At 40.2% G+C, this 23629-nt stretch overlaps 1 protein-coding gene across 6 annotated transcripts in view; it reads right to left on the bottom strand.

The window, feature by feature from the left end:
* Positions 1 to 23629, bottom strand: part of ST7 (suppression of tumorigenicity 7) — a 251253-nt gene that overhangs the window by 55514 nt on the left and 172110 nt on the right. For all 6 annotated transcript variants that reach the window (XM_045495396.1, XM_045495398.1, XM_045495395.1 and 3 more), the window contains one exon: positions 5046 to 5160. In XM_045495396.1, the coding sequence (XP_045351352.1) occupies positions 5046 to 5160 (115 nt within the window). The remainder of the gene's footprint in view (positions 1 to 5045; positions 5161 to 23629) is intronic.

Raw genomic sequence — 23629 nt, 5'->3', positions numbered from 1 at the left:
TATCTATCTACCTACCTGTCCTACTAGATCCATAATTAATTTTAATAGTAGGCCACAACACTGTCTTGTCGGGGGGCACAAGACGGGGCTCTTATTCCCTCATTTTAACTAACATTTTATATACGGTTCTCCTTTTGAACAAAACTGATGGAGAACAGTGGTGAAGGTCAGGAGTGGTGATCCTGGCTCTTTACAATGGTTAAGAATTATTGAATACTTAATGTGTACCCCACACTGTTCTAAACATTTAACATGGTTTAACTATTTTAATCTTCACAACAAATTCCCAGCTATGTGATCGTGAGCAAGTTACTCAGCCTTTCTAAGCCTTGATTCCATTTCCAGAGAAGGAAACCAAGGCTTAGAAGACTAAGTAATTTGCCGAAGTTCACTCAGCTAGTGAAAGGCAGAGCTAGGGCTTGATCTCAGCAGGCTGGCACCGGGCAAGTTCTCTTCATCATCATCTGTGACTGCCTTTTGTGTCCCCAAGGACCGCTGACTAGAGACAGACAAAACTAGACACTCCCGAAGGTATCTTATAGCACTCAAGTTCACATTCAGTTGTTCTATAAGATTCTTCTAAAATTGAAATGCACAAGTGATAATGAATAAAAAATGCATGAATTCTTTTCTACATCGCCACCCTAATCTTTGAGACTTAGGTTTTCAACATAGGTGGTCTATAAGTACCTTTGAAAGGCAACCCAAAGCTTGTAACAACTTTCTCAATTGTTCTGAAAGAAGTTCTGATGACTTAATGATCTTAAAAACATTCCTGTGTTTATAGCTAATGTATGACTAAAAAAAAAAAAAAAGTTGATAAATCTCCAATTAAATGAACGCCATACATCAAATCTTTGTGACTAAAGAAATCAGGCACAAGGTGACTGAAAATAGAAAGCCAGATTTTTCAACGTTTATTTATTTTTGGGACAGAGAGAGACAGAGCATGAACGGGGGAGGGGCAGAGAGAGAGAGGGAGACACAGAATCGGAAACAGGCTCCAGGCTCTGAGCCATCAGCCCAGAGCCCGACGCGGGGCTCGAACTCCCGGACCGCGAGATCGTGACCTGGCTGAAGTCGGACGCTTAACTGACTGCGCCACCCAGGCGCCCCCTAGAAAGCCAGATTTTGAAGAGAATTTCAGAAAGACAAGCAAATAGAGATATACCACGTTCTTAAAGAATCTTAAAAGACACTTTGGCATCACTGAAATTCTGCACCATGGCTCCAGCCCACTTAATTCATGCCTTTCTAAAAGTAGTGAGAGAAGCAGAGCAAGTCATTTCAGCAAAGCTTACATTTATGAAAAACACATGGGCTTTTAGAGCCAGAGAGACCTGGATTTGAATTCCAGTTCTGCAGTTTTCAAAGAAAGTGATCTTGAAAGTTACTTAAATCCACAAGCCTCAGTTTCTGCATCTGCTAACATGGAATAACTACCTCCTTGCAGGTTATTGAGGGCTAGAGGTAATGTGCATGATGTTATAGGTAACATTATTATTATATTAGAGGAACGTGTATAATGTGCTTGGCACATTGTAAGTCCTCAGTAAACTATAGCTAATAATAACAATAATAAGAGTGGTGTTAATAAAAAATAAAAATAAAAAATACTGCCAACAGCAGAGACAGTGGAAGCAAGATGGCTAAGACCAAGGGCCTAGAGTCAGACCACCTCTTTTTATCCTGGATTTCCTTTCTTCATGAAATTCATATCTTACTGAACAAAGACTGACCTCAGTTTATCTCTTTTCTTTCACCATATAACATCTCCATGGCTTTACTTTAACGTCTTAGGCTCTGCATCTGAACAAGTTACTTAACTTCTCTCTGTTCCAGTTACCACAGCTATAAAATGGGGCTAATAATAGTATCTACCTCCTATGCTTGTGGTAAGAATAAATGAGTTTATCTGCATAGAGCTTAGAATCATGTCTGACCCTGACACAATGTAAGAACTCAATAAATACTAGCTGTTGCCACAGTTATTTTAGTCATTGTATGAAGGACTCTAAGAGCAGGATCAACCACCTGGATAAAAACTGCCCACCCATAATGTGAGTTAGCAAATTGAAAAGAGTATGAAAACTCCTAAGGATAGCAAGACAGCACTTCAGACTAATGGCTGGAATAACATAACATGAGAAGATATCTAAAGGGCAGAATCCAAATTAGACGGCAGATTACAGAGAGGTATGAACAAGTAACCGGTAATCCTCCGAGGGATCTATGTGCTTCACTGCAAATGGAGTTTGTGAATGTCACTTTTAAAACTCAAAGGCAAAAAAGATCGTTTTAAAGATGAAGAACAAAAAGGCTGAAGCAAAGGGATACATGTTACCTTCCTCCTTTCTTTGAACATGTTGGTTTCCCCTTGCACCTTGCCATACTTCTAAATCCTTTCGCAAAGGTCAGAACAGCAGTACAAACCCCACTATGTCATAACTTCCCAACGCACTCTTTAAAAAATTCGGCCACTGAGCAAAAGTAATAAAGAAGGACTGTACCCATAAACCATCCAAGAAACAACTACCCAACAAGAGCATTCCAACTTGCAAAGATAACATATAATCCTATTGCTCTGGGTGTGGCTCTGTGAACAGGCATGGAGAGGCTGGGATTCAAAGTGCTGTCTCCAGCATCTCATAGATTAGACTGATGACATCTGAACCAGGGCGAAGAACAGGGCACCCCTAACTGCTGTCTGTACTCCAAGCCCTCTAAAGCACCCACACCTTGTACAGGGCCAGAAAATGAGGCAACAATTCAGTCAAGATCCTCTGGGTCTCCTGGAAAAGCAGGAGGGATGAACTTGAAACAGCCCATTTTATGGTATGGGGTGAGGAACAAGAGGCATGTTTTTTAAAAGTCTTGTGTGGTTGCGGCTTGTTCTACAAGAACAGTAACTTCAGCAGCCACTTCATTATATTTCTACTGTAAATGACTGAGGCCTGAGCCAAGTCCGCACCAAAACACCCTCCAGAATTCAGTCGGGGTTAGGTCATCTGCAGTCTATTGACAACTGCTGAACTCAAAACCCCTAACAAGGCATCTCAGCAACAGTATGTGTCCTGCCACTAATGAGGCTCTTTTTCCATGAATAATGAATAAGAACATCATGTCTGTTGCCAGGTACACAACATAAACAAAGCTCAACACAAGGGCCCTGGTATGGTGAGTTTGTCCATTTGCAACAAAGGAATTTTGCAAAGCGTGAGCCAAGTTTTAGTGGAGGGTGGGACGGGCTGTTGTAACAAATAATGTGAACATATGTTATCAGAATCTAATAAATCAGCATTTGGTTGGTGTGGAACAGAGGCTGTGCAACGGGATAGACAGAGATGACAGAAAGCTCCAAATGAGTTCATTTCTCTATTTTACAATCGGTCTTATAACACAAAGCTGATGATTTCTGTAACGAACTGAGATCGTCATGAAAGGAGCCTTATGGGATTTGAGATATCAAAGGCTTTACCAGTTACATCTTTTTTTTCTTAAGCCTTGGTGTACCAGGTTGAGCACAGGTCAGCACTAGGGATGAGAACACTGAACCCTTGCTATGGCATTGATGGCTACAGGGTAGGATCTAAAAAATGTGCATGGCCACATGAACCCAGTGCATGGTACTGGGTTCCTTTTATACCAAAAGACCCTCAATGTGTGAGCATTTTGCCTGTAAGCTAGTCTTATGGCTTAGATTCCCAAGGTCAGACAAATAGTGAGATTCCAGCAAATAAACAGAGAACAAAAGTGAGCTGACATGAAGGCCAAACAGTTTTTATTTTGTTTACTATAAAGTATGCCACAAATACTTTTCTGTCTTTCTAAAATCAGTTCCATACTAGGTAGCATGTATCTTGTTACACAGGGTGCTTGTGTTCACACAGGCCAAGTAATGCCATCACTGGCTGAGGGCTTATAGTTTCCATTGATTTGAGCAAGAATTAACAACAAAACAAAACTAAAACAGTCTCCCAATGCTCAGTTTCCCCAATTGTAGGAGAGGACAACTCCAACCTACTTCAGAGATTCCTTATGAAGAACTGTATTAAAATAAAATGGCTTGTTCTATTTGTTTGAGGAGTTCCTGGGAAGTTAGATTTGAATGGTTCTTTAAATGCACTGAAGATGCTTTACTAAGGAAAAGAATATTTCATAAAGCAAAAAATTAGTATGTGACAAAAGTAATCACTCCCTAATGTCCATTTTATAAGCAAACATGTTTATTTTGGGGAGAGAGTTAATTAAATAAGGTAGAATGGCATAAAATTCTGCAGAGATTCCAGTAGCTAGGTCATGGCAGGTAATTATGTGGGTAGTTCTTTTGCAATTAATCAATCAGTGAATTCACAGACAATGGCAATATTAACACAAGAGTTTGGAAATCTTTGAGATGTGTCAGTTTATTAATAACAGGCAAAATGGAATAACTTCACGGGTAAGTAACCTAGACGGTAAAGGGATTTCAAAGCCCTTCACGTGAAGAGATGGGGGGTATTCTGCTAATGAGGAGAAGACCTGGGATGAAGGGCACATTATTTTATCTTTAAATATTTACTAAGCTATCATAAGGGCTGCAGTAAGGGCCACTAGCTGTTCTATATTGCTTCAAAGGATCAACATGACCAACAGGTAGTGGTCACAGTCACCTGATGTGGGGTCGCAGCAAGGACTCGAACAGTCAGGGCTGTCCTAACAGGATCTGTGTTGCCTGCAGAGATTCTGAGTGATTCCTGACCATGGACGCAATAAAGCAGAGCATGCATAGCTCTTGTTGATGGGAAGAGTACAAGGGGAACCTACTGGGAGGGAAGGAGAGGAATGTAGCACAGGCCACATGACATTTCTGGCCCCCACTAAAAACCAACCATTAAACTCTAAGATTTTTAAAAATGCCATCATAAAACTGTAGGTGAAAACTCTATAAGTGGATAGTTATCAAAGTGCTGCTGTACTATTTGAAATGGTCTTTCCAATCTAATCGTTGAAATACATCAAGAAAAGAAAAATCCTCAAGTAGATGAAAATAACCAAGGACTCACCATCATACTTTGCTAAGACTGCCTGAACATCAGCATATGCTTGTAGTTCCAGAAGTGCTTCTAGAAGGTTTTCATGGATGTTGAACATGCTCAGCAAGGGGAACTCCTTCATCAACTAGGAAAGAAGAAATCAAGGATGATTAATATAGATTTCCTATTTTCTAAAAGTACAATGAGTACCAAATTGTAATATATTTAGGATAAAAAAATATAATTTTAGAAGTATAGGTAATACTGAATTATAAGTATTCATACCAATTATTATTTTGTAAAGCATTAGATGCTCAAATCTTTTCCTGCTCTTTTAGGAAAATGGCAACTTTGAATTGGTAAGAACCCTAAGGTGGAAGAGAATCCATAAGTGAGGGGGGGTCTCATAAAAATGGAGGAAGACGCTTAGCAGTGGTGCTCAGTAATGTTAGAATATGATAGATGCAAATTAGGCAAAGATTGAACACTATCTCATGGGCATTAATAGGTTAACTTTGGTAAGAGCAGTTTGGATGAAAACCAGAGAACAGAAGGGTAAGCAAGCAAGCACTATTCCTTGGAGTAGCCTGGTGACAAAGTTAAGGAGAAAAAGCAGGAAAATAATAGAAGGCGATATGGGTTGAGAAAATGTGCAGGTAGTTGTAGAGAGTAGCAGAAAGGATTGCTGTTCAGGAGTTCCTGCTGGTGGCCTCAAGAAAACAGGAGTCAAGATCATTTTCCAAAACTGAGGGAATAGTTTTGGCAGGGAGGAAATTTGAAGATGGGGGTGACAGTGTAGAACAACCAGAAAGGGATTTGTAGGATTGCTCAGGCCATCTCGAGGGCTTAACAAATTGGGGACCATGAATTCACAGAGGCTACAACTGGCATCCTTGTCAAGTTTTAGTTAACAGTGCTCACCAGCCCAGGTACAATAGCAAAGATGTCAAATAGTGAGGTTGAGGCTGGGCAGAATGGACTAGATTCAGTAAAAAGTCACAGAGCAAGAAGAGTGGGCTAGAATTAGGAAAGAATGATTAAAGCAATGGCCTAAAGGTTCTAGACAGGATGGGGAGGAAGAGTGGTCCAAAGGGAGGCAAGGGATATAATAATGAACTTCACTAGAAAGCAAACAAAGAAGAAAGGGCCAAGAATTTCAGATAAAATCTTATCTTACAGAAAGATAACCAGGTTCTTTATACAGCAAAATCATATGCATATATGGTATGTGTATGTACATATGCACTGATGTATATGTACATGTATATATCCTTTATTTAACATTTTATATGGATAACTGTTTTCTATTATAAAACAATGCCCTCTTTTCTTGATGCCAACATCTTTAAAGCAATTGTGCTGAGAGAAATAATACTCAAAAAATGGCTAACTCACTGTTAAGAAACCAGTGGATACGTTGCCTTGACTATCCACTTCTTCCTATATTAGAAACATTTGCCATATTTTGTTTTTTAGGGCCAAGAATCATTTAGCATATCTATAAAAATAAATAATTTTCTGCAGTCCCAAAGAGCATCATATTACCAATGAAAAACACCTATCAAAATGATTATGTGTTTGGTAAGACTATCGGAACCCCCTAGAGACAGCCTGCAGTATTTTCACTGCAAGTAAAGGAAGTGAATAAGACTATAACACACATTGTCAATGTTCTGCAACCAATAAAAGTATTTCTTGTTCTGGTTCACTTTGATTCTGGTTGACATCACTCTTTGATTCCCCCCCCCCTTTCTAATTAGGGCTCGTTAGAATTAAAGCTCTCTGTCATTCAGCGTTTGGCAACACAATAAAGACATTCTCTAAACTGCAACATTTAAACATTTGCCATTTTTGACCAATTCTTCAGGTAAGGTCAAACTTCAAGGACTTAAGTCTTATTCTGTAATTTTAAAACCGTAGCAGCAAATAGTAGCACGCTGCAGCTTAGAAACTGAGAGGGACTCTCACCAAGACACAGTGAGACCATGTGAGCAAACACAGGAGTCTCAGCCTGTTTCAACAGAACTTGAAGCAGGACACTAGGTGTCTGGGCAGCAGCACTTTCACGGGAAGCTTCAACACGGTACACAACATCCGAAAAAATAATCACCAATAACAGATTTTAAACATGGCAAATGGCAAACGTTGGAGAAGTAATCAAAGTCATGTGACAATTTGGATTCTAGCTTTCCTTGTTTAACATACACAAGGAAAAGTGAGCTTTCCGTTGGCTCCACCTCTCTGCAGCTATCACCTTGCTGTCCCCAGCCCCTCACAAGAAGGTCTCTTAGAAAAAAGCCATGCACGCTCTGCTTCCTCGGCTCCCTTCTTTCCTCACTGCATAGCTGCACTCTGGCTTCCACCCCACAGCTCCTCGGACTCTGCTCACCCCATATCTACAGGTGACCCAAACTGCTCCTGTGGATACTCTCCAGTCTCTTTCCTTGCTTGACCTTGGCAACGTTTGACAGTTTGATGACTTTTCCCTTAGAACTCTTTTCTCTCTTGGCTTCCTCAACACCATTCTCTTCTGGATTTCTCCATACTTATCCCCTCACTCTTTCTCTAGTTTCCCCCTTGCCTCCTACATAGGAGTAAGTAGTCTCCCCAGTTATATCCAGTACTCTTCTCATAAACACCCTGACATCCAGGATTGCTCTTGTGTCCAGGGTCTCAATACAGGCTCTATTGTGAAGATGGCTCCCACATTCTCACATCCTGCTCTGACCTCCTCCTGAGCTATTAAATCCATTCATAAACTATCTCCCTAACAGTTTTGCCTGATGTATCTAATACTGTGCTCATAAATTCTTCTTCCCCAAACCAACCCTTCAAACCTATTCTCTCTTCAATAGGTATTCCTCTCTCAGAGAAAAGAACCATTAACTCCTGTTACTCTCTTTGCCCTACCAACTACAGCCATCTTAGAGGTCCCTAAACCCATGAACTACTATGTACAAAATGCTGATAGCTTTCATCAAGTTCCTAGAAAGTTGTTATACAAACAACCAGCAAACAAGCAAACACCTTAAGAATCTTACCATGTGCTCTTTTCTCTGACCTTGTTGCCAATAACTTAGTTTATACTCTTATATTATATATGGGCTAAATTGCTCAAATAGCATCTTTTTTGTCCTTGCCTCTCTGGATCACCTCTTTCCAATCCACCCTTCACACTGCTGTCATAATGGCTTTTCAAATATACACACTTAAGTCCACCACACTCCTGTTTCTAAGAGGCAACCACTGACATGGCCCCAAGGAACTAGGCAGATATGAATACATATTTACAAACAAGGCTATTTATCACAACATCATTTATAATACTGAAAAACGCAAGCAACTTAATTTAACCCATTGTGAGGCATTCAAGTATAATAAGACACAGTCATCTTTTATGCTATTAAATATCAACATTGGAGGTTAAATTGTCAAATAATTTTTAATGACATGGCCTAGGAAATGCTGACACACAATGTTACAATTTAAAAAGCGGATACAAACTATATTTTGCAATAAGATCATGCTTTTCTTCTCTATCTATGCATGCGCAGAACCACACTTGGTTAGAAATACACCAAAATGTTTTAACAATTGTTATTTATTATTAGTGAGATTAAAGATGATTTTTATTTCTTCCTTCATATTTTCCATATGTTCTAATATATTTAAAAGGAGTATATGTATGTTCTATAAATTAGGGAGGAAAAATTATTATTTTTAAAAATATTTCCACTTATTTTTTTAAATTTTTTTAAAACATTTATTTATTTTTGAGACAGAGAGAGACAGAGCTTGAATGGGGGAGGGTCAGAGAGAGAGGGAGACACAGGATCTGAAACAGGCTCCGGGCTCCAAGCCCTCAGCACAGAGCCCAACGCGGGGCTCGAACCCATGGACCGCGAGATCATGACCTGAGCTGAAGTCGGACGCTTAACCAACTGAGCCACCCAGGCACCCCATTTCCACTTATTTTTAAAAAAATCTTTTTTAACGTTTATTTATTTTTGGGACAGAGAGAGACAGAGCATGAACGTGGGAGGGTCAGAGAGAAAGGGAGACAGACAATAGGAAGCAGGCTCCAGGCTCTGAGCTGTCAGCACAGAGCCCGATGTGGGGCTTGAACTCACGGACTGCGAGATCATGACCTGAGCCGAAGCCGGACGCTCAACCGCCTGAGCCACCCAGGCGCCCCTCATTTCCACTTATTTTTGAGAGAGCACAAGAAGGGGAGAGGCAGAGAAGTGGGATGGAGGATCTGAGGTGGGCTCTGTGCTAACAGCAGTGAGCCTGATGTGGGGCTTGAACTCACAAATCGTGAGATAATGACCTAAGCTGAATTCAGACGCTCAACCAAGCCACCCAGGTGCCCCCAGGAAAAATTATTTCTAAGAGTACCTACTTCTCTGTTAAAAAAAAAAAAATGAAATCTTGCCATTTGCAACAACATGGATATATCTACAGAATATAACGTTAAGTGAAGTAAGTCAGAGAAAAACAAATACCATATGATTTCACTCATATCTCAAATTTAAGAAACAAAACAAATGAACAACGGAAAAAAAAGAGACAAAGCAAAGATAGACTCTTAACTACAGAGAACAAATTGATGGTTACCACAGGGAAGGTGATGAGGGGAATGGGTGAAATAGATGAAAGTATTTGGGATGAACCCTGGGTGTCATATGTAAGAAGTGAATCACTGGGTTCTACTCCTGAAGCCATGACAACGCTGTATGTTAACTAACTCGAATTTAAATTTAAAAATAAGAGTACACTTATCATGATGAGCATTGCGTAATGTACAGAATTGTTGAATCCCTATATTGTACACCTGAAAATAATATAAAACTGTATGTTAATTATACTGGAATTAAAATTTCAAATATAAACTAGAGAAGAAAATGCAAAAAAAAAAGAATACTGACTTCTAATATAAAAAAAAAAAAAAACAAGTAATTCACTCTAAAAATGAGCAGAGAACACGAACATAAATTGTCCAACGGAGACATACAGAGAGCCACAGGCACAAGGAAAAGATGCTCAACATCACTAATCATCAGGGAAATATAAATCAAGACCAGCATGAGATATCACCTCATACCTGTCAGATTAGCTATTATCAAAAAGACAAAAACCAACATGTTTTGGCAAAGGTGTGGAAAAAATGGAACCCTTGTGTTCTGTTGGTGGGAATATAAATTGGTGCAACCACTGTGGAAAAAAGCAGTATGGAAAAAACTAAAAATAGACCTACCATTCCATCCAGCAATTCTACTTCTGGGTATTTATCTGAAGAAGATGAAAATACCAACCCAAAGTTCATTGCAGCATTATTTATAATAGCTAAGATATGGAAGCAACCCAGTGTACATCATTAAATGAATGGAAAAAGAAGATGTGTTAGAGGCACCTGGGTGGCTCAGTCCATTGAGTGTCCGACTTAAGCTCAGGTCATGATCTCACCGTTCGTGGGTTTGAGCTCTGTGTTGGGCTCTGTACTGACAGTGGAGTACAATGCCCTTCCTCCACTAGCACTCTCTTTCTCTCTCTCTCAAAATAAATAAATGCAGCTAAAAAATTGTGGTATTATATGCAATGGAATATTACTCATCCACAAAAAGAATGAAATCCTACCATTTGCAATAACGTGGATGGACTTAGAGAATGTTACGCTAAGTGAAATAAGTGAATCAGAGAAAGACAAATATTCTATGATCTCACTTACATGTGGAATCTAAAAAACAAAACAAATGAACAAACAAAACAAAACAGAAACAGACTCACAGATACAGGAAACAATCTGTTGGTTACCAGAGCAGAGAAAGGTTGAGGGTGGGAGGAAAAGGGGCAGGGGATTAAGAGGTACAAACGTCCAGTTATGAAATAAATAAGTCATGGGGGTGTAACGTGCGGCACAGGCAGCAGAGTCAATAACATTGTGATAACTCTGATGACAGAGGGTAACTAGACTTACCATGGGGATTACTTCATTCAGTATAAAAAAACTGAATCACTATAATATACACCTGAGATTAACAGGGTATTGTATGTCATTTATACTGCAATTAAAAATATATTGGTTTCTCATCAAATTCAGAATATAAAATCCCTAGCATGGCACACACAGCTCCTCATGACCAGTCTCTGTCCACTGTGCCAGCTCGCCACGAACAGCTTTTAGTTCCTTAAATAGGTCACATTTATTCTCATTTCTATCTCCATGCTCACCCTGTGTGAAGTTCTCTCCGTTCTGCCTCCTTGATCAATCTGGACAGCTCCTCAACTTCCAGGAACCCTTACCTGCTCTTTGACTCCTTACCTCTTATCTGCCTGGTGAAGCACCCCTGCCCCCAAATTCCAGAGTCCTTGTCACAATGATCTATATCTTCCCCATGAGCCAGGAAAGAGTGTGAGAGTAGAAATTTTGGCTTATCACTAGATTCCTGGTTACTGACTGGCCCATCGTAGGTGTTCCACACATATTTCATGAATGGAATGCTTTATAAAGGCTTTTAAAAGTTATCTCTACCTTTGGTGTACATATTATACGTGTGCTGCAACAGGCCTCCTTCAGGCCCTCGGGTTATATATCCCTGAACATGTTCCTCTACCATCAAAAATCTTCCAATGATTTTATCTACACCTTAGAAAAAGTATAGTTAGAACCCATAAGCTTTGACTCAATGTAATGAAAACCGGTCTTAGAGTATGAAAATGTATGAAAATGGAAGGGATGGCCTAGAGAAGTCTTCATCACTGGAGCTGTTCATACACAGAGGCCAGTCACTGGACAGAGATGCTCAAGAAAAGACACAAGACCTTTCGAATCTTGTAACTTGTAAAAGTTACAGAAGTTACAAAAGTTACTTGTTAAAGTCCCCAGCTCCTAAGCATAACTTTCAGACCCTCCCTCAGCTCAGTGCCAGATGTATCTTGCCTCTTCTGTCTTGTACAGGATTAAACTCTAGCCTTGTCAGACCAGACTATTATACACCATTCCCAGCATTCTTTCTACAGTTACTAGCCACTATGTTTTTGCTAAAACTGTTCTCACCACCTGGAATACCTTTTCCCATCATTTACAAGGCAGCCTGTCAAAATCACCCCACCCTCCAAAGCCCAGATCAAATGCCACCTCCTAAAGTCACAGCATCATAGAAAGTGAGAGCCAGAAGAGCCCATGGAGATCATCCAAACACCCTCCTCAGTTTACAGATGAGTTCCCTCCCACCCCCGCCCCACCAAAAAACAATGAAGGCTGCAAATTTAAGTGATTCAGCCAAACTTAGTGCTGGGACTATGATTCAAACCCAGTCATCAGTACTGATTCCAAATTTCAACACATCAGAACCCTAGTCTCTGGCCTGCCAAGCCCAGGACAACTACACCATTTTGCTTAGGCTTCTCTGCTACAACACTTACCTACCTGCTTTGTTCTGTGCTTACATGCATGTATGAAGACAGCTGTATTACAGAGGAAAGAGCCCCATATGTGGAGTTGTTCCTGAATTTAAAACTCACTCTTTTCTATTACTTACTACCCAAGTGACATTGCACAAACTACTTACCCTCTCTGAGCCTTGGTTTCCTCATCGCCTGCGTCTAGGCTCATATGGCATCTTCTCAGACGTTCTCTACCACTCTATCTAATGTCTTCATCCCACTCACATCACCTTTTTCCACTGATTCTATCACAGTCTAAAATCATCTTACTTATTTATGTGGCTGAATATTAAATCACTTAAAAAGCCAAACAAAAAAGTAAATAGATTGATAATAGGTAATACTATTATTACAGGGGTCAGTAGATTTTTTTTTTTTTCTGTGAAAAGCCAAAGAGTAAATATCTTGGGCTTTGTGAGCCGTATTGTCTCTTGCAACTCTCAATTCTGACACTGTAGCGTGAAAGCAGCAGTAAGCAGTTACTTACAAAACCAGGCAGGAGACCAGATCTGGCCCTCAGGCTCTAATTTGCGAACTCCTGGTTAACGGGAATAAATTAGAAAAAGTAAAAGGTGTTCATAAGAAGAGTTTCATAGTGATATTACATTTGAAAAACGTAACATCTCTTACAGACAACTGATTTGGCAGACTGTAATAAAATAAAAAAATAAGAAAGGCCTACCCATAACCCAATTCTTATGTTTCCATCTCTGTTTCCTAAAAATCATTCACATGAGTTTCTGCGCAGTTACATTCTGTGATATTCACACAGGATGGGGAGCACTGTCATAAACAGCGGAATGGATAGATCAAGTGGGGTATCTACATATGACAGAATGCTTTCAGCAGTCAAAAGGAGTGAATTAAGCCTAATATATCTCAATGTAGAAAAATATCAAGAAATTTTAAGAAATACTCTGTAGAGAAATACGCTGTAGAATATAGCATCTAATTAAATATTTAAATGCATACAATTCTACATATCATTTATATGGGTATGCATTATGGAGACGTAAGGAAAGCAAACTGAAAAAGTTGCTGGTGCCTCAGGGGAAGTAAATGGTGTGAGTGGTGGTCACATGGGGGCTACAGCTTTATACTGTTTTATTTCTTTCAGAAAGGAAGGTGAACAAAGACGACAGAATTTTTTTTTAATGTTTATTTATTTATTTTTGAGGGGGTGGGGAAGAGAGAGAGGAGACAGAGGATCTGAAGCAGACTCTGTACTGACAGCAGAACCGGGAGATCATGACCTGAGCCTAAGTCAGACATTTAACTACTAAGCCACTCAAGCGCCTCAAAGATGACAGAATTTTTAATTAATGTATTACTATTTACTATTACTTAAAATTAATTCAGGGCAGTGATACTGTTTTTATTATTGTCTGTGTGTGTGTGTGTGTGTGTGTGTGTGTGTGTGTGTATGCACATATATATTTTAAAGTTGCTTCCTCAAACACAGGAAATTCATTAGCTCTCCTTTTCATTTGTAATTCCTCAAGTCAGGAACAGTTCAATTTTCATCAGTTAGACTTTGTTTTCTATTTTCAAACTGTCTTTGAAGCACAATTACTTCTTCCCGTTGGGGGTGACTCTGTAGTTCCTTAAGGTATTGATGTCTGAATAAACAACATTTGGAGAATCTCCTCAAAAAATAATGTGATCTAATAGATTTTAATACACTGTACTTGAGTCCTATAATGATATCAAGATAATAATCCAACTTCAGATAAACCACAGTTTAGAATCCCACTTCTGAAATCTCCTCCACCTGAACTGCAAAGTAGGTCCACTGACAGATGTGGTGTGAAGAATATTATTTCACCTTGAAGGATGCTTCAGAATTAAACCGACTGTAAGGTAAGTTACTTGCCTCTTTAACCCTTAGCATTGGAGGAGGGGGTGGGCTTAGACTTAGATGAGACTACTTTGTAAGAAAACTCTTCTGTCATAAAAGTTCCTCTTGCTTCTTCTCCAGAGCCACAAAGGCTCCCATGGCACTTGTATTCAAAATAAAAGAGAAGGCACTGGATAAGCAGTGGGGCTGCTGGAAAGGGTTCATCACGGGAGAGGTAGCACATTACATAAGTTAAGAGCACCACCGCCTTTGGAATCAGGTCTGGGTTCCCATCCAGGGACAGTGGGGCTTCTGAGCACCGAGTGAGCTGATTTTTCTCACCTGCAAAAGCAGGATAACACCTGGCTCACAGTGCACCCAGACACAATATGGGAGCTTGACAAATGGGAGCCATTATCCTTAAATAATGTTTATCCAGGTATACTGCATTTTCAAAGTGCTGTTTGTTTGTTTTGCTATGAGTGACTAGTTTTGTTCTTGGTTTTAGCTGTCCAATACAGCATATCTCAATTTATTTCATTTTAAAATACCGTACAAAAAGTGTTTTGGTGGTATAATTAGCCTTTATATTAAGAAACTTGAAGAATGAAGATATATGATAAATACAAGGCCTGTTTTCTATAAGCTAAGTCATTCTAAATAAACCTTTAAACTCACTCACTATCTAGCATAGCTCTGTTTATTTACCACCAGCTATCTTCTCCATGCTGGTAATTGCTTTCTCCTGGCAGTCAGAAATTTATATGCCCTGTTTTGCCCAAATATTGCAGTTCACGTGCAGTGAAAACACTAACTCTCCTATGAGTCTTCTAATACCTATGGGGAAGAACATGGGATGGGCCAAGGATAGAATTTCAGTTTCAATTTTACATCATCTGGCTATTGTCAGTTCAAGTTTATTTCAGTGGAAGAATCTGAGGCACTTCTGAGGTTAACATTTATGAGCTCAAATAGGAAAAAAAAGGAGAGTTAATTCACTGGATTTGAAATACTCTATGGACATAATTTAGAACTACAGTCTGTATGCTTTTTCTCAGCTGACTTACAGGATGAAAACAACAGTTTAAACCTTTCAAGTTTGATTTGTATCTATTTAAACGTTTTATTAGTTTAGCTATCCATGCATTGTTCTACGAGTGAAAAAAGCAATGTGAAAATTCTTACATATTTTAAGACAGGGGTAATTAAAAGAGATCCTCAACCAGATTCCTACTGAGGTCAATGCAAGCTTGGCTTAATTAAAGTTTATAGAATTTGGCCTGTATTATATTCAAACAGCAGATACTATTTTGTTATATTTGCAAGTTTGACATTATTTAATTATAGTTTCAAATAAAGGCATAAACATAAAATAGAAAAGACACTCTGTATTGCATGGTTATTATTTTGTCAGTGATTTTTACTGATACTAAGGGCCATGAAAAGAAAGATGGAATTGTTTACCAGAGTCCTGGGAGATTCATGAGAGTTCCATTTACACAGACCACTATAAAATGCAATGGTCTGAGGCTTAAACATACATTAATAAGAAAATGTCATTTTCAGAGCTAATCTAAAGGAAAATATTAAGCTGTATCTATTGAAAAATGACATGATCAATACATGACCTCTCTGGACAATTAAATCGCCAGTTAACTAGTTCTTCATGGAACTGAGCACATGATGTAAAATATACCCATCATCACTGATACCTGAAGAGAGAAATAACAGTTGTAGGCATGATGGCAAATCATCTGATGACAGTTCTATAATGATTCAAAGGGCTGGAAGGTTACCTTTCTCATCAAAATTGCACTCCACACATTCCCGAAAGTGAAATCTTCCTTAAATTTTCTAGTGACTAAGACAAGCTTTACGTTTATGCAGATCCTAACAAAAATATTTTCAGTATAAAATGCCCTCTTCTATTTGTTCCTCAATCAGATAAGGATAAAACAAGCATGGTCAGAATTTAGAAATCTTCTTCAAGAAGATTCTCTTCTTGGGGCGCTTGGGTGGCTCAGTGGCTCAGTTGCTTAAGCATCTGACTTCGGCTCAGGTCATGATCTCATGGTGTGTGAGTTCTAGTCCTACATTGGGTGAGAATGAGCCCCGCTTCAGGTGAGCTCAAGTCCCATGACCAGTGAACGTGAGCCTCTCTTCAGGTGAGCCCTACTTCTCTCTCCCCCTCTCTCTCTCGCCCTCCCACCCCACCCCTCCTGGGATTCTCTCTCTCTCTCTCTGCCCCTCGCTCACTTGTGCCCCCCCCTCAAAAAATAAATAATACATAAAAGCAAGGGTCTGATAGTACCATTGTATTATCTATGTCATCATGTGTGTGTAAAATTTCCCTACTCTAAACTCATGGTAAACTGTAGTTTCAAGAACAGCAAGGGTGAAGTTGGAGACAAGGGCAGGGAAGAAGTCAGCCCCATCCTGTTTTAGGGAAAAGAATAATTTGTGCGCTCCTCAAAACTGACAGGTAACACTATGAGTAAAACATTTTCTTTATCATCTTAAACAGCTTCAAATAGGGCTTTGCCCTGGCCTTGAGATCATGAACAAATCCGAACAATGTGATGCATATTTCAAATGGCTTGGAAGCAGGCCCAGTAACGGAAAACAGGATGATAAGCATCCTTCCCTCTGTGATGACATGGCATTGCTCTCCTGTTCCAGAAGTGGCCTCAACGAACAACTAAACATACCGGCCAACAATTACTGCCAGAAAGGCCTTTTTATGCCAAAACCACAATAACTGTGTTTGGCACACACCCTTCCACGTTCACAGGGGTAATGGTAAATAACTCTATTCAGGAGATTAACTCATTTGGTTATCTGGGGCACAGCTAACAAATACTCGCCCTAGCAGGCATCTCACAACATGGTCATGCTGAAAGTTAAGAATTGGGAAAGATTCTTTTATAAAGCAACAGGCGGGAGGTCAGCACCTCAACCTTTGACATAAACCCCCACACTGCTCTGTCATCACTTTGCCTTCCAGTGTTCCTTTTCCTCCCAGGTCTTTCCACTCTACCCTGCTGGAGCCTGAGTCCATGATATACAAATTCCCCGATGTACCCATGAACCATTTACACAACACGAGCCTGAGCTCACTGTTCCTGTTTCAGCTATTAATTTGACCCACAAAACTTGTGTCTAGCAGGAAGGATGTAAGACTGGCTTCTCCTCGTTCCCCAAAGCACATCTAACCATTACTGCTCAGCCCTGCCCTTGGGAAGCAGTTCCTGCTCCTCCGAAGCTCATGCCATGATGTTCCAGCACTTGCCGCCATCCTTCAATCCTGTTTTCTACCAGGCAACAGACCCTCAGACGCTGAAGATTTGGGCACCTGGCTGCATAGTCTTACTTTTAACCTCAAGCCCTAGCCTCAGTGGAGATTATTACAGTCCATGTAAAAATCCCATGTACTATCCTAGACTCTCAATTGTTTTACTATCTGAAGCAAAAGACTATCCCTCCACTGCATTAGGTATCTAACCCAAGGCTACCTAGCCAAACTCTAGACCTTGACATCTAGATGTCCACGTCTCATATAAAATATGCAACTCTGACCATAACATACTGATCTCCAGTTATGTTATAGCACTGCTCACACCAAACTTCCTCTTTAATGTTACTAAGACCACCAGTGTCTTATCCTTTTCACTTACTGCCTGTGCTTGTCTTTCTCAGGCCACACTTATTACTCTTAAATTTTGTTCTTCTTTTAGCTTCCATGACATCACACTCCCCTGGTTTTCCTCCTCCCTTTCCTAGTGCTCCATTGGATGTTTCTCCTCTACCTAGCCTGTCAGTGTTAAAAGACCCTGAAGGTCACTTCTTAGCCTTCCTTCTTCTCTGTCTACATCTCTACATACATGATCTCACTCAATACCGTGACTTTAAATCCTATACATATGTTGAGAATTCCCAAACTCCTCACCTCTGAGTTCCAGACACATATCCAATTGACTTCATGATATTTCCACCTGGAGGTAAATTTAACATGCCAAAACAGACCTCTAACATCTGTTATTCCTCTAGTCATCTTCCTCTCTGACCATCACCAAGCTGCTCAGGCTAATAACCCATGGACTCATACGTCTCACATTTTTTGAGAATACAATTTCTTTCTTTCCACATCCAGTCTGTTCAGCAATTCATTTTTCAGGTAACTACTGAGAAGCTACTATGCACCAGGCACTGTTCTATTGGGATACAGTAGTAAACAGATACAAAATTTTTACTTTCCTGAAAGTGACCCTCTAGTGGAGATAGAAATTAAGCAAAAAATAAATAGAGAGAAATGATATATATGGCAATATATATCGCCATAAGGTAGTAATAGGTTCTAAGGAGATAAATAAGGCAGGGAAGGGGGCTAGAGAATGCTGGCATGGCAAGAAGAAGTAATTTTAAATACAGATATCAGGGAAGGCAGGGCAAGAAAGGTAGGAAGGTAACAGTTAATAAGAAAGTGAAACAGGTGAGGGAGCAAGTCATGAGAGTGTCTGGAAAAAGAGCATTCCTGGGGAAGATTCCAGCAAGTGTAAAGATCCTGAGGTGAGAATGAGTCAGGCATGTTCAACAAACAGCAAGAAGCCAATGTGGCTGGAGCACAGTGAATCCAGAACAGAAACAAGGGCTAAATTATGTAGGGCCTTGTAGGTCACTTTAGAGTTTAAATTCTGACATAAGAGACTAATGAAAGGTTTGAAGCCAAAGAATGACATGATCTAATTTATGCCTTACTGGCTCATTCTAGCTGCTCTGTGGAGAGTAGATGCAAGGAGACAAGAGTGAAATCAGGAAGCCAGTTATAAGGTTAATATAGTCCAAGTGTGAGATAATGATGGTTTAGACTAGGGATGGCTGTGGACACAGTAAGAAGTGGTAGGATTCTAAATATATTTTAAAGGTAGAGCCAAAAAATTGGCCATTAGTCAAATCCTGTGGGTTTTATGTCCAAATATATCTCAAAATCATCCACTTCTCCATGGCCACCCCTAATTCTAAACCCTCCCTCATCAGTTCTTTCCTGGACTGCTATTATAACTTACCTGGACTCCCTGCTCCCACCCTCGCCCTCCATTTTCAGCAGTGTACCCAATAATTTAATAAAAACATCAGTGAGATTATATCCCTCCTCTGTTTCACATATGCTAATGGATTCCCACTGCACTTTATTTCCTGAAAAGCCCTAAAGGACAAAGCTGCCTGCCTTTTCAAGTTCATCTCATTCCAACCTTCCCTTCATTCACCCTGGATTCCTTTTCTTTCTTCTTCTTCTCTTTTTAAATATGTATGTATATATGTATGTATGATTTTGAGAGCGAGAGATAGAGAGCAAGTGAAGGAGGGGCAGAGACAGAAGAGAGAGAAAGAATCCCAAGCAGGCTGTCAGTGCAGAGCCCGACATGGGAGTCAATCTCATGAACTGTGAGATCATGACCTGAGCTGAAATCAAGAGCTGGATGCTAAACCTACTAAGCCACCCAGACACCCCAACTCCTTTCCATTATTATCCAATTCTTTCCAAACCCAGGGTCTCTGAATTAGCTCTTCCTCTGTAACATCTTCCTCTGCAGCCCCTCCCAGTTACCCTCTTTCATAGCAGACTTTCTAACACTCACCTCAGTCTGTAATTGTCTTTGTCAACCATGTCCCCTCTCCATTATAACTATTCCATTACAGCTGTAATTGTTGGCTGTCTCGTTCTCCACCATGTACTTAGTGCTTAGAACTGGGTCTAGCACCTTGCAGGCCCTCCATAGGCACTTTTTTAGAAACAATGAATCCATCATCCCTTCTTACCTTCCTTCCCTCCCTCCCCTCTCCCCCTAGAACCCATGGCTCATCATCTTACCACTTCCTTGACAATCCCTCAAGTTCCTGACTTCCTTGTCTGTCCATTTCACTCACCCAGCAATACCTGACATTGAATCAAACCAGACGATTACCAATTCTGTCCCAACATTCAGGCCAAAGAACACAACTGTAAGGTTTGGAGGAACAACTGAAATATAATAATCTCCAACTTCTGAGGGGCTGAAACTGCTCAGTGAACCACTAGTAAATTTCCCTGGTGACTTCTCTCCCTCATTCTACCACTCTCTCCATGCTCTTAACCCATATCATCCCAATTCACTCTCAGAAGAACATCTTGTCATCTAACTTAATCAAGAAAACAAGAGTCAAAAGGAAGGACCCCCTTCCATTCTTCAGCCCTATCTCTCTACTACAATCCCCATCTGCATCCAGATCTATCTGTGTATCCCTGCCAGCCACGCATGGAATCCCTTCCCTCCTGTTCTCCGGAATTCATCACTGCACACTCCTCAGAACTTCATTCTATCAATGATGCCCTCTCTTTTTATAGATGTTCAACTTCTCCCTTTCTTCTCAGTATTTTCCATCAACATATGAATGTGCTCTGGTCTTCTACTGCTTACATGTTCCATTCTAGGTACAATCTCCTCTTTCTTTTCCTTTTATTTATAAGCTTATTGACAGGGTCATCTCAAGTAGAACATTACCTCGCAACGAGGAGACAACGTAATGCAATCTATTATAAACCTTTATATCCCACTGATCTTGCTGTAGCCAAATTACCAACCACCTTTTAAAAGTAAAACATAACAAATATTTTCTCCATGATAAATATTTATTGAATATGTAATGTGTGACAAGCACTGTGCTAAGAATTGTTCTGATCTCATATTCATTTTCCTTTCTTTCTATGGTTTTCGTAATACAATATTCTCCTAGATTTTCTATCTACTTCACTCATCACTTCTTTTCAAGTCTCCTTTGATCAACCTATTCTGCATTTCCCTTCAATTTTTTGTTTGTTTGTTTTCCTTTAAACTTTATTCACTCTTCCCTGGATGACCTCATCCTCGTTTACCATTTTAATCACCTTCCATGCTGATCATTCCCAGAACATCCTCCAGTCAAAGTTTCTCTCTGGTGCTCAAGGCCTGTATATCCTATCACCTACTACATATTCCCATTTCGATGACCCACAGGCACTGTAAAAGTAGCATATCTAAATTCTACCTGTCCTCCCCACCTCTTTCCCAAACCAGGTACTTATTTTACAATCTCAATCCCCATAATGGCGCCATTGTCTCCCCAGTTTCCTAAGCTAGAAGTTCAGAAGTCATCCATGATTTCTCTTGCATGTTCTCTCCCTCACACAACAACCAATGCCCTGAAAGTAAAAACAAAAACAAGAGAAATTTATCCAATAAATCTCCAATTTCTTTCAACTCTACCTCTTTAATCTCTCAAATTGGACCTATAATCCACTGAGGTTGTTCTACCAAGACTCATTAAATTAAAACCAGAGCATTTGGATGTGTGTGTGTCTCTGTTACTGAAGAGAAGGCAAGACCGAAAAAAGAAATCATACCACACAGGATAGCGTTTCTATCTTTGCGAAAGGGACATATATTCAGATGCAGCAGCATAAATTGAACTCTCACTCTTTAGAAAAAGGCCTAAATAAATTTCCCTTTTTGAAATCAGAGCATATTTATTAATACATCAACTCCAAGTCTACTCAAAAAGCCTTTCTGCATCCCACATCACTGTAGTAAAAGAACTCAGGCAAAGAACTTAGCCAATTGAGATGAAAAACTAAACAAATATGTCTACCTCCTCTTCCTCCCACAAACCTATTAAAATGACAGGAAAGTGGCACAAAAGGAGACAAATCTATACTTGGATGAAAACAGCAAGAGGGACAGGAGGAATGGCTGGCAGAGCCACCAAGCAAGCAATCTTAACAAATTTCTCTAAGACAAACTACAAACAGGACTTGATTCAACCACAGCAGAGAAAGCTAAGGAAGCTGCAGCTCTTCTTCAGAGAGGCTCCCAATTTATAGAGAAGGCAGGGACAGAGAGCAAGAGTGGGTTCCCAGGCAGTAACCGTACATAACTAAACACTTGACCACAGAACAGCTGGGCTGAACAACTCTTCTCACACCTAAGAGTTGAATAGAGATGAAATGCCTGCCTACTCTATAATCAGACAAACATTTGCTAAAGGAACTTAAGGTTTATTCAGGATGGAAAAGAGCTTCTAAGGTAGGAGTTGTAAATTCTCAGTCAGTCCTCTTACTTTTGCATTTCGTGGGATGCGCTGTGAGAAGTACTCCTATCTATTCCCAACCAGCCATCTAGTCATCCATCCATTCATTCAACAAAATCAACTGAGAAGCTATCATGTACCAGAGAACAAAATGAAGTTCCTGCCCTTGTGGAGTTTACTTTCCAGTGGAGGTAGGCAATGTAGACAATAAACAAGTAAACAAGTAAATGAGACTTCAAAAGTGAAAGGGCAATAAAACAATAAGACAGTAATATGATTGGGAATGACAATGTGTGTAACATAACAGTATGCAAATTGTGTGTGTGTGTGTGTGTGTGTGAGAGAGAGAGAGAGAGAGAGAGAGAGAGAGAGAGAGAGAGAGGCAGTATGCACAGCGCTCCTATAGCTGGGTATCCCTGAAAGCTCCCCTAAGGTGACCAGAAGGAGCCAGCCGAGTAGGGATCTGGGGCAGAGTATTCCAGGCAAAGAGAAGGGTCTGTACAAAGTTCCTGAGGAAGGAACAAGCAAACTTGGCATACTCAAAAAGAATCCAATGTGGCTACGGCCTAGTGAGTAAGGAAAAACAGCAGCATAAGCTGAGTTTGGAAGAGTAAGCAGGGAGCAGATCATATAGGACCTTACAAGCTTTGTAAAGAGTTATGCATTTAAATGCAACAGTAAATCACCGAAGGTTTTTATGCAAGCAACAACTTCTGATCTGAGTTTTACAACACATCTCACTATGTTCTGCAGAAGGGACTCTACCAGAGCAAGAGCAGAAGCTTGGAGATCAACTGCATAGTTTGGATGAAAGACAATGGTGACCTGAGTGAGGATCACAGCAGTGCAACTGTACCACTGTGTGCACATTTTGGCAGAAAAGCCTACAAGACCTGTACACATTAACTGAATGTGAAAGGTGACAAAAAGTGAGGAGTCTAGGGTATCTGGGAACTTTTTCCTACTCTACCTAAGCAGTAAAAATTTCACTGGTGGGAGAGTATAGGAGGGTGCCCTACTAGAGACTAAGCTCATATTTAAAGGGCTCAATGAGGGGCATCTGGGTGGCTCAGTCGGTTAAGCGGCCAACTTCGGCTCAGGTCACGATCTTGCGGTCCGTGAGTTCGAGCCCCGCGTCGGGCTCTGTGCTGACAGCTCAGAGCCTGGAGCCTGTTTCAGATTCTGTGCCTCCCTCTCTCTCTGACCTTCCCCCATTCATGCTCTGTCTCTC

This window comes from Leopardus geoffroyi, chromosome A2 (assembly GCF_018350155.1).
Source record: "Leopardus geoffroyi isolate Oge1 chromosome A2, O.geoffroyi_Oge1_pat1.0, whole genome shotgun sequence".
Classification (NCBI taxonomy): domain Eukaryota; kingdom Metazoa; phylum Chordata; class Mammalia; order Carnivora; family Felidae; genus Leopardus; species Leopardus geoffroyi.
The sequence above is the reverse complement of the archived record's forward strand: the minus strand, read 5'-3'. Positions and strand labels throughout refer to the sequence as shown.